At 44.8% G+C, this 18,045-nt stretch overlaps 2 protein-coding genes across 7 annotated transcripts; one reads left to right on the forward strand and one right to left on the reverse strand.

Moving 5' to 3' along the window:
• Positions 1–707: 707 nt before the first annotated feature.
• LOC309579794 (RING finger and transmembrane domain-containing protein 2-like) lies at positions 708–11,046 on the reverse strand. Of its 5 annotated transcripts, none has more exons than XR_014226921.1 (9): positions 11,018–11,046; positions 9,979–10,168; positions 9,162–9,640; positions 6,187–6,665; positions 5,655–5,731; positions 4,034–4,134; positions 1,787–1,940; positions 1,383–1,473; positions 708–1,266 (listed from the first exon to the last, which is right to left on the reverse strand). XR_014226921.1 is itself a non-coding variant. In XM_082293282.1 (8 exons), the coding sequence occupies exons 3-8, from the start codon at positions 9,242–9,244 to the stop codon at positions 1,441–1,443; spliced, it is 927 nt and encodes a 308-aa protein (XP_082149408.1). In that variant the 5' UTR covers positions 9,245–9,640; positions 9,979–10,168; positions 11,018–11,046; the 3' UTR covers positions 708–1,440. The 5 variants fall into 5 exon arrangements, 3 of the variants coding, with proteins under 3 accessions (XP_082149408.1, XP_082149409.1, XP_082149410.1); XR_014226922.1 differs by having other exon boundaries at positions 708–1,269; positions 1,378–1,473; XM_082293282.1 differs by having other exon boundaries at positions 708–1,473.
• Positions 11,047–11,097: 51 nt separating this feature from the next.
• Positions 11,098–17,483, forward strand: LOC309579810 (SREBP regulating gene protein). 2 transcript variants are annotated; one of them, XM_082293301.1, is made up of 5 exons: positions 11,098–11,363; positions 11,987–12,143; positions 13,366–13,517; positions 14,032–14,145; positions 15,117–17,483. In XM_082293301.1, exons 1-5 carry the CDS (start codon positions 11,253–11,255, stop codon positions 15,198–15,200), a joined length of 618 nt encoding a protein of 205 aa, XP_082149427.1. In that variant the 5' UTR covers positions 11,098–11,252; the 3' UTR covers positions 15,201–17,483. The 2 variants fall into 2 exon arrangements, with proteins under 2 accessions (XP_082149427.1, XP_082149428.1); XM_082293302.1 differs by having other exon boundaries at positions 11,098–11,299.
• The last annotated feature ends 562 nt before the right edge of the window (positions 17,484–18,045 follow it).

The raw sequence follows: 18,045 nt of genomic DNA on the forward strand, positions 1-18,045 counted from the left end.
AATTGCACTAGAAGTGTTCTAACTGAGCAAAAGCTTCCACTTAAAACCCCTCATCTGCGTGGCACTGTGCTGGCCTGCAGCAGTCAGCTGTGTCACCAGGCTCAGGGAAGGAGCTCAGCTATGTGATTACCAATTACAATTTCCACGGTGTCCTGTGGTTCTCCTGGAGCTCTCCCATCCCAGTTGGATCTTGCTTAATTTGTTACACCAGATTTCATCCCTGGCTGGCTTAATGGCTGCAGTGCAGAGTGGGGGAGAAAACCAAATCCAGATCTAGTGGTGGGTAACAGCAGTCTCAGGTGTCAGGGGACAGTGAGACCATCCACAACATCCTAAGACAAAAAGGGGCTTAAAAAAAGTGAGACACATTGCTCTCCAGAAAAAGGTATTAAAAATGAAGCATCTGTGCTCTGAGTCATTATAGGCCCTTGACAGATGTGATCCTACCAGCCCCTCACTGGAGCTGCAAATAAAGACCCCTTCTCTTTCTTCTCTCCCGACAAGGATTAATGAGTACTTGGGATGGCTCTCAGACAAGCAAGCGAAGGCTGTGAACCTTTTCCAACACTGCAATTTATCTTGGGAAGACTATTCACATCACTTCTCCCTCCCTCCCCAGGCTGGATTATGCTCTGACCCAGCACATGAATCTCCCAAAATATAATAATAATAATAATAGAAGAAAGAAAAAAAAAAAAGCTGGACAATTGCCAGAAATAAATTAATAACCACCTTAGATATCCCTGCTGTGCAGGAACAAACTGCTCAACTCCCCTGCCACCCATGTCATTTCTAAGCAAAACTATTCCCAGTTTAGATACCCCCTGAAGTGCCCTGCCTGAGACTTTCAGCAATTAATGCTGGTACCTTGCATCTACAGAGTGCCTTTCATCCCAACAGCTGCCAGAAGGTTTCTTTATTGAATGCAAATAATACACATTGCTACATTTGCCACTGAAATGTGGATGCTACATGGGAGTGGAGGAAGAGGCAGCATGAGACATCTGTAAAAGTAAAAACATATCAAAAGGTATTTTAAGAGAGAATGTAGTATGAAAGTTTCAAGTTAGACCCATTCTACATATGGTTTCATGAACATTTAAATATATGAAGCATTTAATTAAAGTATTTCTTCACCCATGGTTAGAACTGGTGCTGTCTTTTGTGGCATCTGTAGCTTCAGTTTAACCCAGTCACTTCTTTGACCCAAGTGGCAAGTCAAAGAGACAAATACTTGCAATTTCTTCTCATGACATGAAGAGGTTCCTGCTTTAGAAATATGAATTTAAAGAGGTTACTCAGAAGACAGGACTTAAGGTCAATAAGAGAAGCAGTTATCTGGCTGCTAGAACCAATTCCTCCTCAAAGAGTTCTTACCTCACCTCTCTAGACTTTCATCATTGCTGGTAGTACCAAATCCTTGCTCAGGCCTGTGATGGCTCAAAAACCAAACTTCGATACCCAGGTGACTTTCTGCCAAAGGTTTATCGAGAGATTTTAATATTTTTATTATTCCATCCATATTTGGCACTGGCACAGGGCGCCCAGAGCAGCTGTGGCTGCCCCTGGATCCGTGGCAGTGCCCAAGGCCAGGTTGGACGGGGCTTGGAGCAGCCTGGGACAGTGGAAGGTGTCCCTGCCCATGGCAGGGGATGGAACTGGGTGGTCATTAAGGACCCTTCCAACCCAAATCATTCCACGATTCTCCGATTCCACACTGCACATGTGTGGTAAAGGTATCAGATTATCAAAGACAAAGGTTTGTGCATCAAGAAGAGTCTCCTACCTTTGACTTGACAGCGAGGATGATCTTGGGCAGGGCCACGATGAGGCATTTCAGGGCAATGGTGAGGTACTTCAGCACAAAGTCTGCGATGCCTACGATCCACATGAGGTCGAAGAAGTCCAGCCTGTCCAGGCTGGGTTTCAGGAATATAAGGCTGAAAGGCACGAGGCACCACAGCTCAAATACCACTGAGGAGAAGCTTGCTCAAGCTTCTTGTATCCACTGCTGGCTAGAGAGAGCCTAGAAACTCCCCTGAACTTCAGGGAAGTTCTCAAGGGCAAGAGGAGGAAGACACGCAAATTAGACCTGTGGTTCCTGTGGGCCTCTTGACTTTGCTCTTGCCCACTTCTACTGAGGCCAGCAGGTTTGCCCACTATCACAAAACAGGACCCAAACACCTATAAAGTCTGCTTTGGAAGACAGCAATCTCCATAACCTGCCTTTCCCACTGCAACAGAGCCTCTGGTGTGCTGATAGTGCCCTTAGTGCACAGGCTTGCTCCATGGGATCTGGGTGTAAAAGCTTGTCCTGGAAGTCCTGCTCAGAACAGTTCTGGTTGCCTGGGGAAATGAACACCCCCACAGCCTCTGAGGCTCGTTTGCCACAGGGGCACAGTCCCTAAAGCTACTTGTGGACATGAAACAAAGTGGTGACACAGGAAACTCTGTACCAGACACAGCAGAAAGGTCAGAACTTCACATGTGTCATGCTCTGACAGTGGCCACTGCCTGAAGCAGAACAAGAGCTGGGCTCTGTTAATACTCTTACCTGAACCAACGGTCCAAAAAAGTGATGCCCCTTACATAATGTCATTTACTGGGCTGAACATTTGCTGTTTAAAAAAGTGGAATCTGGGACAGCAGAATTTCATCCAGCAATGTGCAGGAGCTACTGACTTGAGCAATAATGAGAACAAGACCCTTCTCAGGCTGAAAAAACAGGATTCACCTTCAGGGTATCTACCTGCTAAAGCCTCATGGTAGAAAGCAAAAACTAAACAGGAAAAAAAAAAAAGCAAAGTAAAGTAACCAACCCAACATGAAAAGCCTGAACATGAATTTAAAATACTCACAACACTGGCACAGCACAACAGGTAAAATTACACCCTAAAAACAGAAACAGAATCAGAGACTTTACTACTATTCGTGCACTAGAAACAAGGAAAAAAAAATCAGGAAATGAAAAATAAGCCAGAAGGAAACAAAACTGAAGCAGGCATTTCTAACTTGACAAGCCTGGGTTGTAAACAGTCCCAGGTCCCCACACAGCAAGCAAGAGATACACCACCCTGAACATGACACCACTGCAGCACTCAGGAACAGGGCTTTTCATGGAGGTGTGGCCTAGCCTGTCCACTGGTCACAAGCCATGCTCTAAACTGTCTGTAGGATGGCCCCAAATTGCTAAAACCCCTTTATTTTAGACGATCTAGCCTTTATTTTAAACTAGACCCATTCATGCTTTTAACCTTGACCACCTTCTTAGAGACACACTGTTACCCTGTGGTGCAAACAAATATCACTTCCACACCTTTCTGCCATTCCTGTTCCTTCCTTTCCACTCCCTCCCACAAGCTCCATACAGTGAATCCCATGGCTTGGCCTCCCATCCAGACCCACACATTCAAGCCCTGCAGCTCTCCCCCTTTCTTTGCTTCCTATCTGTCATTATTCCTATCTGCTTTATCATAAGCAGGGACAGTGCTGAACCAAATCCATTAGTACAGACCTTCCTGTATTTGAGAACTAATTTAGCCAGGATTTGTAAGGCAAGGCTATCTTAACTACCTCAAATCCAAGTGCCTCCAAGCTCTGAGAACACTGGAGTAAAACACTGCTATTTCTTTTCCTGACCTAGACTCAAAGCTTGACAGACTATTATAGGAAGAGGAAAATCAGTGGGTCAGTTCCTTATCTGCCTCTGACACCTGCACTTTATGTTCAGTTGCAGTGGTCAAAATGGGAATTCAGAGGTCCCTCTTGAAAAGGATCCACCGTGTTTTGATATCATCACACCCTGGCCCATTTATACACTGTGTATGCCCTTTATTGATAGGAGCACAATCCACTGGTAAAGTGACACACATTCTTTTCCTGCACTGAAAGGTATTACAAAGATGTAACAAAGACAGCAGATCCTTTAGGCACACACACTTCCTCCCAAAGTGCGGGGAAAGGGGGGTTTCCCTCTTCTCCTCCCTGGAAATTATCACCTGCTTCCATCCTGTACAATGTAAATTTTGCCTACCTGTTGTAAAGCTGCTGAGAGCTGAATGTGTAAAGCAAGTACAGGGTGTTTCCAGTGAGAAAGGCCAGGATCCAGAAGACAACCAACACTGATCTCTTCTCCTGAGCAAGGAAAAGCAGCAGAGTTATTTCAACTCGAAATGTCAAGACTTGAGCTGAGCCTTCAGCTGCTGAAAAATCCAACCCTGGGGATGCAAATATGTACCAAAGGGTGCAGTAATTAGTTTATTCTCACAGGACTAAGAAGTAGTCTGCTAGGTAAAGACATACATAAACACAAGCAGAAATGCCTCTCACTCAGTTAACCTTTTCAATGAGGTAACTTTAGAGAAATTAATTAAAATAAGCTGGTGAGAACAGCAGCCTTACTTGCAGAATGCATCTTCAAAGTTGGGATCTTTCTTGGGACATCTAAAATCTTCTGATATTTAAAATGCAGTATGACAAGCAGATTAAAAAAAGTCTATTCCACATATTGTCCTAAATTCTGAGCTGTCACCTGGTTGGAGTGACAATTCAAGGGGTCAAAAGGATCAAAGGGGTGTTTTAGAAATAGATCCAAAGTCACTCAGTGGAAGGCTTAGCTAAATCAAACATACCCCATCACTACATGCAGCACATCTGGATGTTATCCTAAAGCATTTTGGAACATGCATTTTTGATTGACAAAATAATTAAAGGTCAAAAGAAGTGGAAATTTTGCATTTCAAAACACATGGAATGTTACAGACAGAAGCTGGATGGCAGAAGATACTGTCCTGCGTCTCGGCCCTCAGTAAGTTTTGGGGAGTAAATTTTATTCCTGAGAGGAAAACATCCACCATTTTTCTGCTGGGCTGATTTATTAAGAAGGGAGGTCTCTAGCTGTTCAACAGCCAGGACTGTTAAGATGAGATTTAAAGCAGGCAGATGAAGGGGCACACTGCTGGAAGGGCAGAGGTGCAGAGAGCAAGGCAACAGCAATCTGTTACTGGACTGTGCCATTTATCTGGTCATTCAGCGTTGGATCACACTGATTCCACTGCTGCTGGTAGATACAAGTATGCACCTGTGCAACTCATGTAATTTTAACAAAAAAGCAATTCTAGCCTTGTGCTTATAGTGCTGTTGAACTGTTCTCCTGACACAGAAAATGAGAAGACCTGAAAACATCTGCTGGTTTCTTTATATTCTAAGCATATTATGCACAGAGCATTATAAAGCCACTAGCAAGCAATACATCTACGAAATCTTTCAGCTGAACATCTCAAAACATTATCTAAATGCTAATAAGTTAAATCTCATCATTAACAAGTCAAATAGGCTTCAGCATCTCTGCTGTACGTAATGGGAAACCAAGGTGCAGAGAAGTGCTGGAATAGGCACTGCCAAACAAAGGCAGAGGGAGATGCAGATTACAACATCCCTGACCTGTCCTCTGTTTGTTTGACTATGCCACACTTTCACAAAAAAGCAGGAGAGAAACTGTGGGAGAGCATCCATGGGGAGAAGAGGAAGAAGACAGAGCTGTCCACAAATAAATGCACTCAGCCCTACGCTGCAATTAAAGGGTCAACACGGATGATATTTTGTGCATGGAAAACGTTTCCTGGGAACATAAGAAGGTAAAATGCTGAACTCACCTTCAAAGCAACCTGTTCTCGGAGCGTGGAGTTGGCGTAGGCAAAGGTGCTGGCCATGCCAATGCACACAGCAATTCCTGCAGGGAAAGGCTCTGTCAGAGTGTAACTGCTGCTGCTGTTTGACTTGATTTCACAACTGCCAGCAAGACAAGAGTCTCACCCCCCTGATCTCTTCTGCACTACACAGAAATCTTTGCTATCACCAGTGTAAGCTCTCCTCATCTCTCCTAGAGAGAGCTCTGAGGGAGAAGCCTTGGTAACATCCTCAGCCTCACAGGAATGTCAAGGAGAAATCAGGAAAAGGAACAGAACTGGTACGCGCAGGAAACGGATGGATCTGACCCAGATGAAAACAGCTTGGACTGAAAGTAGGGTGAATTTATCACATGCATTATCCCATGCATTTGAATATGTTCCCTTCGTGCTAGACTCCATCTGGACACTGCCACATGGATAAATGTGTCAGACATCACAGCCTGATAAAGCCTCCTCTAAACTCTCTAAACACAGTTCAAAAAGGATGGATGCTCACCAAGCTTGTGCTGGAAACAAACTTTAGCCAGGAGGATCAAGATGAAGGGAAGTCCCTTCTGCAGCCAACCAATCACAGCTTTTAGCTCAGAAAGAGCTGGGGCTGGAGTTCCAGCCTGTTCCTCAGTGCCCTCCTCAGCGTGCCCGTGCCGGTCCCCCCCTGCCATGTGCAGCAGAGAGGAGCCCCGGTGGTGGCCATGGTGGAAGTGATGGGATGGCTGCCGGTGGTGAAACGGGGCTCCCTCAGCTCGGCTGGCCCCCTCCTCCCTCGGGGCTGGCATCTGGATGAACACTTCCCCACCTCCGGCTGAAGAGCCCAGCACCAGCCCGGACTGGAAGGGCGTGGCTGTGATGGTGCCCGAGGGGATCCCGGCCAGCCCCGAGAACAGCTGCTGTGGAGAGGAGGCTTCAGCCTTCAGGCTTTCAAAAACTCCACTTTCATCCACGCTGGTTTCAGAACTGACCGTCTGGCTCCGGTTTCTGCAGTGGGCAGAGATTAAAGCGTTTAAATAAAAAAGAGTACACAGAACTTCGTGGTGTTTTAGCCCAACCCTGACTGCAGTGATTCCAGAGTTCCTCACACACTATCAGAACAAGAAGGTCTCCAGATGACAGATGCTTTTCCCTCTACCTGCTCTCGGGAAGTTACAGCTGCAGAACTAGAGGCCAGTAACCAGACTCCTCAGATGAGATCAGAGAACCTCTGCAGACCTGACCAAAATGCATCAGTTCCTTCACCCAAGGAATGAAGCTCCCAAACACCCTGTTTACTTTTGGAGAAAACAAAGAAATAATACACCCAATACCAAATCCAATATCTTCTATAATGATTTGAGTACTTAAAGAAAAACATACAAAACCCCATGGAACTTGCCACAACACCACCAAGTCAAGCCATACTATAAACAAACAAATTAACCAAGCTAATTCAAAGCAATGAGTTACCCCCAAAATCTTCTGTCTTTATTTAGGGACAACCACTACCTGCCCACTGATGAACTGCATCAGCAAGAGACAGAATCATCAGGGGAAGAGAAGTGTTGGGAGCTGCCTATGTGTCCTTCACAAAAGTGAAGGATGTGCTCATGGGTCCTGACAAATTCTTTTATTTTGATATTTTTTGCAAATTGGACATGGATGTACCCAAATTACTGGGCACTGGACAGAACTGGTTCTGGCACTGATTCTGTCCTGAGTGTGTTGGAATACACCCAGATTACAAAAAGAAAGTATAAATATCTTCATCCTAACAGCAAAAGATAACAGCTTTTCTTCACTAGAAGTCAATACAAGGAAAGTTTAGATGAGAGGGAACAATGCAGGCAAGGAGTAGAATAATCACCAGGCAGTAAATGCCTGACAGACAGCAAATACTTCTCTAACTTGAAGAAGGAGAGCAAACAATAAATAAACCTCAGCAAGAGGCAAAGCCCACAAATAAGGCATGTTGCAGAGCTTTGGTCCCTCTTGATTTTAATCCTGGGAGATCTCTAACTTTAGGAATAGTGGTCACAAGGCCCTCAACCCTCTCTCCCCCATGGGTTGAAAAGCCTCCCCCGGCACTTACAGGGCACAAAGCACTGCTTTTCACCTCCCTCTGGGGACAGATTCAAACCTCTCCAGGCAAACCTTCCCACTAAGTAAACTCCTAATAAGGCTTTTTATAGCTGCACCCCATTCCCACCATCTCTCTGCAGGCTTCAGCAAGGAATCAAGTCAACAAGACATTGCACACCTCTTTCTGGTCCAAAATATTCATCAGCCAGGTCTTCAAATTCACACCTAACACTACAATTCAGGGGTGTATACACAACTCACATCTGGGAATGTAACAAACAGACTGGGTGGAACACAGTGTTACAAATAAAGACACAACTATTGTTTGGAATAATATTACCAGGATACATGACTGTGCTTTCAGCAGGAAGGAATTAATCTGGGACATATTTAAAAACAAACAAGGTTTGTTTGTTGAAATTGTGAGGCTGCTGAAGTTAACAAAAGTGAAGACCAGCAGCAACAGCATTTCCTTCTACAGTTAGAAAAACTTCAGCCTCTGTTCCTGACAATATGGATTTACCCTGTTGAAAATCAGAAGCACCATGCAGAAAAAAACTGAAAATGGCTTTTTTCCCCTCTGAAATTAAGAATGGTACCATGCTAGCAATGGCCATGACATAAGGCTTCAACTCTAACTGCAAAACCACTATAGAAAATAAAATATTTGCTAATGATCTTTCACCTATAATCTCAGCTCAAACAGAGCAATGAAATTCGTCAGTTCCATCTTTATCTTGGAGTAATTAGATTAGTTTCTTCTTTGGGGGAAAAAAAAAAAAGTCATGCTCCAACTCTGGGAAAGCACCAGGGAATATTTAGTACCAGAACAACAACAGCAGCAAGGCTCCCTTGCTGCTGTCATAATTACAGAAACAAATTAGAGGTATTCTACTTCTAAATACTCACATACGTGAAGATAGATACAGACTCTGGGAAGATGCAGAGGGTCACCCAAACTCTTTATAAAACACTAAATCAGAGTAGTTGGGAGCTTCAGACCAGCAGACTTTATTTAAACACCTTAATAAGAGAAGTGTAAATCGTTCTTGTTCACACAGGTCCATCCCTGCACACCGATGGCGCTCAGGTTCCCCACAGGGCTGTGCCATGAATCTCTCCTCCAGAGCTCCAAGCATCCTGCCCATGCTAAGCCAGCTGTCTCCCAGTTGTGCCATATTGGATCATCATCCTGAAACACTGTGGTTGGCAGCAATCAATAACTTATAGGAAGGAGAAAAGTAAACCGGTCTCTAGAATCCCCAAACTTGAGCAGAAAGCCTGGCCACACCACATGCACAGGAATGTGACGTCTTTCTCAATTCTGAGCTTTCATCTTCTAAAACACCCCCTACACTTAAATCAGAACACTCCTCTCAGGAGAGAAAAATGGAGGAAAGAAGAAGGGGAAGGATTTACCTTTCAGGAGGCACGTTGTCAGTGTTGCTGCTGTGCCGCCTCTGCATTTTCCTCAAAACCTTAAAACACAACACGCTCAACATGAACCCTGTGGCTCAGCAAATCCCAGTGTGGCTACTGGCACAGACCCTGGGGGCAGAGGGCTGTGGGACCCACTCAGCTGGGGACATGGCTGGCAGGAATCATTTGCTTCTGTGACAGAGCACCTCGAGCTCCCATTTGTTTCTCAGTACACTCGCAAAGAGACAACTTTGAATGGGAAATGGGAGCACATGGGTCTCCAGGCTGGGCAGGAATTAGTCAGGTCCCCTTCTGCAGGACGTGGCAGTCACCAGGAGTGTATAGTTGTGGGATGGCATGTCCTGGCAAAGAACACCAGGACATCTAACAGTGGCTCTCGCTGCGACACGACTCAACGCCCTCGTGGGAAATGAAATCCCGTCTTCTATTTCTGCAGGAACTTGCTTTGCAAAGCAAAACTGAGAGGGAGGAAGAAAAAGAAAATGTGTAAAAGAAAATGTATTTTTATGAAAAAAATACAGTTAGGTCACGACAATATTCTTTTAAACAGGCAACTTATTCATTTTAATCTACAGAAATGCCATCTGCAAACTCTAGACAATGGCTCCAGACAATAGCTACTTAATAAAATGTAAAGACTAAAATCTAAATACTCTTGAATATAAAAAGTTATAACATTATTTATAACATTCCATACCACATGATAATATATAGACAAATGTGTAGCCCTATACCTGTACTGTGTAAAGGCACAATGGCTCTGGGAAGGTTTGCCAGCTGTCTGAAAGCACAGTACCTGAACAACACCTTTATCCAGAGGTGAAAGGTGCCAGCCACACTGGGAGAGATGGAATCCCAAGAGTGTGCAGACATTGACAGTTGGAGTGCTTCAGACAGTCCAAGACAGTTCAAATTTCACACTCATCACAGGTCCTTCAAGCCAATGACTGTCAAGCACCTGGCCCCCAGTGCTCACACAGGCCAACCTGGAAGAAGCACATGCAGAGAGTCATTTTCAGCACAGCACAAAGAGTTTTACCCCTCCACCTCCCTGGGAAAGGCAGAGAGGTGCAGGAACCCTTGGCGCTTCAAGCCCTGCCCATGTGCATGATCCAACAAAGCTGTTTCCCTCTGGGATTGGCACCTGCATCCCCGGGAGCACTCCCAGAGTTGTACTCTGCCTTCGTTGTGCCATACATATATTCATAAGTGTATTTATATACACATGCACATATAATATATATTTTTATATATACATCTATATATACACATATGTTCATATATATGTGTACACACATATATTCACATATCTATGTACACATAGATGTATAGGTATAGGTATAGATCTATTAATGTATACCTACATACACATCTATTAACACAGTCCTATACATATACACATATATACACACACACACATATATATATAGGTATACATATATGTATATACATATACCCACACACACGTATCTATTAATATGGTTCCATACATGTAAATACATATATACGTCTCTATATATGCATACACACATACACATACATGATATACCTATACAGATAGCTATACATAGGTATACACACATATATATCTATAAATACAATTCTATACATACACATACATACATATATGTACACACAGACATAAGCGAGGCCTTTTCTTCCGAGTAGGTGGGGAAAGGAGATCCCACGGTTGGGATCCGTGGCGCAGGGCCCTAGCGGGGCGGGAGCTAGCCTAGCCTAGCCCAGCCCAACCCAGCCCAGCCCAGCTCTGCCCTGCCCAGCCCAACCCGGCTCAGCCCGGCCCGGCCCGGGCCCGGCGGTCCCCCCGTACCCACCGGCTCGGCCCCGGTTGCGGCGCCGGTCCCGCCCCCGCCCTCCCGGCGCACGCCCGGCCGCGGCTTCCGCCTCCCCCGCCCGCCCGGCGGAAGCGCTCGGGCCGCGCTGGGGCCGCGGCGGCGCCCGGGGCTCTGCGCTCCTCGCTGCCGGCTCGCCGGTGATGCCGGTCCCGGGCCAGCGCTGTCCCCGCCGCTGCTGCCCCTCGTCGCGGCGGGCTGAGCCCCCGGGCCTGCCATGGTGCCCTGCGGGGCCGTGCTCTGGCGGCGGCTGCTAAGGAAGAGGTGGGTCCTCGGCGTCGTCTTTGGGCTCTCGCTCGTTTACTTCATCACCAGCACCTTCAAGCAGGTCAGTGCCCGCCCCGGCCCCGGCCCCGGCCCCGGCCCCGGCCCCGGCCCCGGCCCCGGCTCTGACACGCCGCGGCGGGGGTTAAAACATCCCTTATCCCAGGCTGACTTTTGTTCTTCAGGTGTTGTCATCGAACTCCTGGGTTATGCGGCCGTAAGAATGACGTTATAAATATGTAATAGATGCAAGAGTTTAAAATAGGAATGCCTGATACTGTGTTTGACAGCAATAGTTGTTTGAACCAAAACTGGAAAAAGAAAATCTCCAATGGGTTTGGTAGTTGTTGTATCTCTTGCAGTGGTAATTCCACTGGCAAAGGGCTCAGGAAAGAGAAATACGTGCAGTTGTTATTTAATATAACATATACTACTTCTGTGGTTGTAGTAACTGAGTTCAGCTGTGTTAGCTGATCCTCGGTGAGCTTGAATACCCTCACTTTACTGGACTGTGTATCTTCCTGTTGTGTATATTACCAAGTAGTAAGTTGTTTACAGCATCAAAGCTGGAGTTTCCTGTGCTGTGGAGTTTACAAGTACTAGGCATCTTTAATCCTGGGAAAGCACGTGGCTTGAAGTGGCAGAAGGAACTTGTCTGTTTGGTTGCATTCCTGTTTTTCCTTGCAGGAAGAAAGGATGGTGAGAGATCGGAATCTCCTCCAAGTGCAGGAGCATGAGCAGCCGATCATGTGGAAGGTGAAGTTCAGTTCGGGAAACAGCAGTCAGCTGAGTAACCAGTGCAGGAACTCTGTGCAGGGGAAGCTCCTCATTACAGATGAACTGGGTATAGTTGATACTAAGAATTTATTCTAGATATGGCAGTGTTGAACGCTGCTTTGCCTGTCTGACTGCTGATGGCACTTTCCTGTAACAACTCCTCGTTATTAAGGCATTTTTACTCGGCCTTTGGCCTTGTCTCCTCTGGCTGGGTGAATTTCACTGTGGCTGCAGATGCCGATGCTTTGGTTCTGTGCACACCAGACTTGGGCCCAGCAGGCTCAGCTCAGGCCCGTGGCTGTGTGAGAGTGACTGTGACCTCACTAAAGTCAAAGAATTCCAGTTACCTTTGCACAGAACTCAAACGTTGACTCCTGCTCAATTTACTGTAGGTGCTTGCAAGAGCTATTTGTGTCTCCCTGCAGTGTGCTCCTACTGTCAGCGGGGTTAGGGAGAGTAATTGAGGAAACCTTATTGGCCTTGTATGGAGGCAGCTCAGGACTGGTGTAATTAGTGCTCTGTCACAGTTAACAAGCTCATCTGACCCTTGTAAACCCAAGGTTATTAACCACTTGTTTTAAGTGGTAGAAGTTAAAGACTCTTTCGTGTCATGCACCTGTGCTTGTTGCTTAGACCCTGGATCTTTACTGACCACAAATCAAGGCTGTAGAAAACCCACCACATCTTTTGTGATTTGCATCAATGTTACATTTGGCACTGCCTGACTCAGGCTTAGTGCCAGTTCATAAGATCTCTAAAAATTACCGATCTCTCACAGTCTAACACTGCAGTAGTACAGTTTCCATGAGGATATACACCATATTTCTACACCATTAAGGATTCCACTCAGCAATGAATATTGCAGCTATCCTGCATGGCTAAATCTAAGTCTCTTCATGTTGAACTGTAAGAGAATTATCCAGACACAGACCCATTGAAAAAATGTGGGTCATTTTTTTTTCCAATACAATCAGTGCCAATCCCCTTCCCCTTTCACAACAAGGAACTATGCCCAAAAAAAGTCAGAACTTAAATATTCTGCATTTAAATAGTCATACTGTATATACAGCACATATTAGAGTAGGATATAATAATTGTGCAGGTAACACCATGCTGTTTGAAGCGCCGCTCTCCATTTCAAAGAATGGCTACTTAGGACTGAGAGGGATCATAATCTACTAAATGATAAACAAACCTGTTCTTAAGTAATGTGATTCTTACTACAGATTTTTGTAGAACATATGGAGGAGCGTGCATTGACAGTTGTTACTCCTGTTGCTGTTTTCTAGGCTACATCTGTGAGAGGAAGGACCTGCTGGTGAATGGCTGCTGCAATGTGAATGTGCCCAGCACAAAGTTGTACAGCTGTGACAGCTGCCTGCCCAATGGCTGCTGCAGCGTCTACGAGTACTGCGTGTCCTGCTGCCTGCAGCCCAGCAAGGTACATGGGCATTCTCCTGCTTTCCAGGTGTTCTCAGCTGCTCGGGTTCCTCTGTGGCTAAACGTGCTTCTTTGTGAGGAGCTTTTTCCTTAGACAGACAGTTCCTTTTCTTGGAAGGATGAGGAAAGCCTCCAAGGACCATATGCCAAGCTACAAATAAAGCTTTAACAAAATTGATCCTTCCCACCTTTGGGAGGAAATGCTGGGAGCCTTGCAAAGTGTTTCAGCTTCAGGGGAATTGCATTTGCTGAAGGGAAATGATTGCAGAAGAGTTACTCCAGCCAGTATTGGTTCTGTAACTGGCACTTCCCCGTATTCTGTGAGCATCTCTTAGATTCTTTTCCTGCTGCTGGGGTTCTGAGGCATTAGCCTTTCAGTGCTTGCTAGAAATCCTGAGTGGAGTTGCTTACTATTCCTCTGATACCTGAGCTGTGTAGGTTAGGATGGGCTTTGATTACTCCTTGCTGAAGTAGAGCATTTCTGGTTTTTGCCTCCTCTTTGCTGACCACTTTAGCAACATCTCCTGGAGCGGTTCTTGAACCGGGCAGCGATTGCTTTCCAAAACCTCTTCATGGCAGTGGAAGATCACTTTGAGCTGTGTCTGGCCAAATGTAGGACTTCGTCACAGGTAAGGCACAAGCACATGTCCAGGGCCCAAAAAAGTGCCCTTGGAAAATGGGGCTCAATCCTATGAATGGCTGCTGTGTCATGTTTGTATGTACACGGGCATCTTCCTAAAAGTTGAAGCTATGGCTGAGAGCCGGTCTGAAGGCAAAGCACATAATTAGAGCAGGATGAGTTGCACATTCTCTTTTGAAAAGAGGGGCTTAACCACAAAGAGACTGAGTTCAATGACCAGTGAAGATCTCGGATGAGTTCTGGGGAAGATCTCATTAATATGAAAACAGTGCGAGCTGTTCCCAGTAGCCTCAGAATGCTATTTTATGGTACAGTTGGAGACTTTACCATATACTGACAATCATCTGTGTAGCAAGTTGAAAACTATGTTGTAATTTTTTTGCTTATTAAGAACAGAGGTGAACTTCTGTTACCCATGTGATTTTATTAGAAGTTTTTGGTCTAAGTAAGCATTGGCCCTTTTAGAAAGTGCTGTTGGCAATGTCCTGCAGCTTCAGTATTTCAGGTAGCAATAGGGGTGGACTGCAAACAAAGGATAGAGTTCCAAATGTCTCCAAAGTTACTGGGATTTTTTTACCCATAAAATCTGAACTCTACCTTTTATCAAGAAAAATGCACACATCTCAAGTAGCAACTTTATTGTGCTCTGCTTGCTTAGAACATTTGATGATACTGCCTAAACATATCTGATTTTTTTTTTTTTTTATTATTGAATCTGTTCCCACCTACTTGGGTATTCTCCTCAAAAGGAGGTTCTGGTTAACATTGCTCTTTTATGGTTAACTGGCTCTTCTATGCTGCCAATGCAGAGTTCTTTGATGCCAAAGATACTCTGATGTGTAGAAGAATTGGGGACTTTTTTTGCATATGCATAAATGCTGTGGGTTTTGTCGTTTGGTGAAGGGATGCCTTGTTTCAATGTGTGTGTATTGTTAAAGCTTCTCCTCCTCTTCCTGGCAGAGTGTGCAGCATGAGAACACCTACAGAGACCCAATTGCCAAATACTGCTATGGCGAGTATCCCCCAGAGCTCCTGCCTGTTTGAGAGCTGCAGGATCTGAGCAACAAAAGGAAGGAGCTGGAGACTTGAATCTGGAAGAACAAGACAACAGCTGTTGCTTTACCAAAGCCTCAGTGTAAAAAGCTTGTCTTGTCTGTGGGGGCAAACCCAGAGGTGAACAGAGGAAGTAAGGAACTTAAGTTCTTCGGGACTGAATCTTGCTTTCTTCAATTTATTATGCACCTGCTTCAGAGTGCTAGTACTGTGCTACAGTGCCAGTGCATTCTTTGAATACTTCCTCTAAATTTCAGGGATCACGGAGTCGATCTAGGCTATAGAACATCATGGGAAAAATATCTGATGTGTCTTTGCAGCTGTAGATGGAGGTTCAGTTGTGTCTCTGCATTCCAGAGACTTCCCAGAGTGACAGTAGTAACGGGAGGATTTTTCCTTTTAGAGAGCAAAGCATGCCCACTATGCTTCTCTCTTTGGAGCCCTTCTTGATGTGCATGGTGTACACTACATATGTAATTATGAATTATTTATTCATTTTATATGGGTCACTGGCTGACAGTATTTATGCTTTGCATAGCTAGTTGTGGATGCCTTTCAGTCCCTGCTTTGCTATGTCAGCTAGAAGGGATGTTTTAGATCCTGACTAAAGTTGGTAGGGGTTTTTTCCTCCTTAGTCTAAAAGAATTATATTGGGATTTGTCACTATAGTACTTATGTTGCTCTTCGGGAGTTTAAACCATTCAGAACTCCAATGGAGTTGTTCTTCTGCCAAAGTCCCATCGCACAAGAGAAGAGCAGGGATCTGCCTAGGATGGGATGTTTATTGTCTCTGAACACTTTCCTTGTTACTCTGCAACAGTTTCCTCAAAGAGGAGTCTACTTTTGTGAGCAGCTCTTTGCTGGTCCTCTTGCTGACACGGAGCAGGGATGGTTTGTTTGCTTGAACTTGTTCAGGCCTTGGTATTTCAAGTGTATTTCACTCCTGGTTGTGCAGGAGGCAAAAGGGTGGAGTTGTAGGACTTCAGTTTAATGATGTCCTTGTGCATGAGGTATTTAGAACATCAGAACATGGTGCAAACCCTCCTTTGAGGACAGCTGTGTTGCATGAGCTCAGCTGAAGTCATGATGCTTTTGATTGGCTATTGGACGTACTTGACATACTCTGGAATTGTGGCCTGATCAGAATGACAACAGCCTTGGTTCTCCACAGTTGCTCCTAGCTCTCTAAAGTTGCAATTTCAACTCTGTCCTTCTAAAGGCCACACAACACAGAAAAGGTGGGTAGAGAACCTGTAAATGCTGACTAAATTTCTGCTCCCCCTGCAAAGTCCAAGTGCTAGACTAAACTGAGCTGTTCCTCTCTATATGCAGAGCTTCATTTCTCTTGTTTTTATCCCATTCATCTCCCCCATAATTTTGACTTTGCGTCTGCTTGCTTAAACTGCATAAAGTGAAAATGAAATAAAAACGTAGAAGTCTACAGAGGTGTTGAAGATAAAAACCACGAAAAACAAACAGTGGTGGGGTATCCTGCTGCAGATCTGTAGAATGCTATTGCAATTGCATATGATATAAAGACTACAATGCATATGGTACTACATATGGTAGTACAAGAAGTAGTACCAGCCATCTGATAAAATCCACTTGCATTGCTTTTGTTGTTCTTTCCCAGAAGTCATCAAGTGAAATAATGGCTCCATCAGCAGATTGTCTTGGAAATCTTGTTTTTCCAAAAGCTTGAGAGCTTTAGCATTAGCAATTTATCCAACTGAAAACTGTCTCCCCTTTGCTGCCATCCTATGGCAACTTGCTGCAGCAGACATGGTACAGTGTGAGGATGCAGTGTGAAATGCTGTCTTCAGAGGGTAGCAGAGGTTGCTTCTCTTTTCAGTGTTAAACAGATTCTTCACCCCTTTCCAGCACTTCATAATCATTTTCCCTAGGGAAGGCCATCAGCTTGGTCTATCATATCATTCCTGCTGAGACATATTCCAGCACTTCATGTGTTTGCACCATGGCTGATGAGGTCAGGATGCTGATGGCTTGCTCTTGCTTTCTTTTCCAACTTGATAATAATTCCTTAGCAGGTGATACCACTGCGTGAAGCAGTAATTGTAAGGAATCATAAGAAACATTGTAATTTGGACAACTTTGTGGGAATTCCCGTCCCTTTTCCCTCCTAGAAAAACAGGATGTGATCAGAAGTGCATTGTGACCATTGTCCATCCAATGGGACAGAAACTGCATCCTCCCTCCTTGGTAGTTGAGCTGTTCAGCTGTGTCTGTACTACGTGTTAAATCATTAAAAATTTCTGTTCCAAAATACTGCCTGTTCTCATGTCTTTCTTTGAGCTACAAAGCAACTGTACCAAAATGTAAGTTTGAAGAATGCAGTGGAGCGGAGAAGGACTTGAATATGTGTAAAAAAGGCAAGCAAGTAGAGGCAAACAGGAAATCGATTTCATTTTAATCTAAGACAAGAGCATGCTTCTATCAATGATTAACAGAAAGGTCAGGCCCTTTGCAAAAGTGGATCGAGCAGGGGAAGGAATGCAAATGATTGCTTCATGTTGGGAAGATGAGAAATGTCAAAATCTTTGCTTCCTGATAATACTTCCATGTGGTTTAAGTGATGTCCATCCCTCTTGCAAGAAGTGTGGTGATTCTGTGGGTGTCTGACATCTCCTTTTTATTTGTCAGCTGAGAGACTGGGCTGGTTGATGTGTGTTTGGCAGCAGATTTAATGACAGCATCTGATGGAGCAAGTAGCTCTGCTTATCTGCACTGAGGTCAGTGCTGGGGATAATTGGATGGGTTCTGTACTCCCTGATTTCTGTAGTTTACAAGAATATTAATGCTAGTGAAAAATGGTATC

The sequence above is a fragment of the Coloeus monedula genome (assembly GCF_965178545.1).
Source record: "Coloeus monedula genome assembly, chromosome: 18".
Classification (NCBI taxonomy): domain Eukaryota; kingdom Metazoa; phylum Chordata; class Aves; order Passeriformes; family Corvidae; genus Coloeus; species Coloeus monedula.

Excerpts from the sequence above, each read along its gene's own strand:
- LOC309579794 (XM_082293282.1), bottom strand. The coding sequence starts at position 9,244 with ATGTTGAGCGTGTTGTGTTTTAAGGTTTTGAGGAAAATGCAGAGGCGG. Across the intron at positions 4,135-5,654 it reads GAGAACAGGTTGCTTTGAAG|GAGAAGAGATCAGTGTTGGT; the intron begins GTGAGTTCAGCA and ends TTCCTTGCTCAG. Across the intron at positions 1,941-4,033 it reads TCTCAGCAGCTTTACAACAG|CCTTATATTCCTGAAACCCA; the intron begins GTAGGCAAAATT and ends CGTGCCTTTCAG.
- LOC309579810 (XM_082293301.1), top strand. The coding sequence starts at position 11,253 with ATGGTGCCCTGCGGGGCCGTGCTCTGGCGGCGGCTGCTAAGGAAGAGG. Across the intron at positions 12,144-13,365 it reads CCTCATTACAGATGAACTGG|GCTACATCTGTGAGAGGAAG; the intron begins GTATAGTTGATA and ends GCTGTTTTCTAG. Across the intron at positions 14,146-15,116 it reads AATGTAGGACTTCGTCACAG|AGTGTGCAGCATGAGAACAC; the intron begins GTAAGGCACAAG and ends TCTTCCTGGCAG.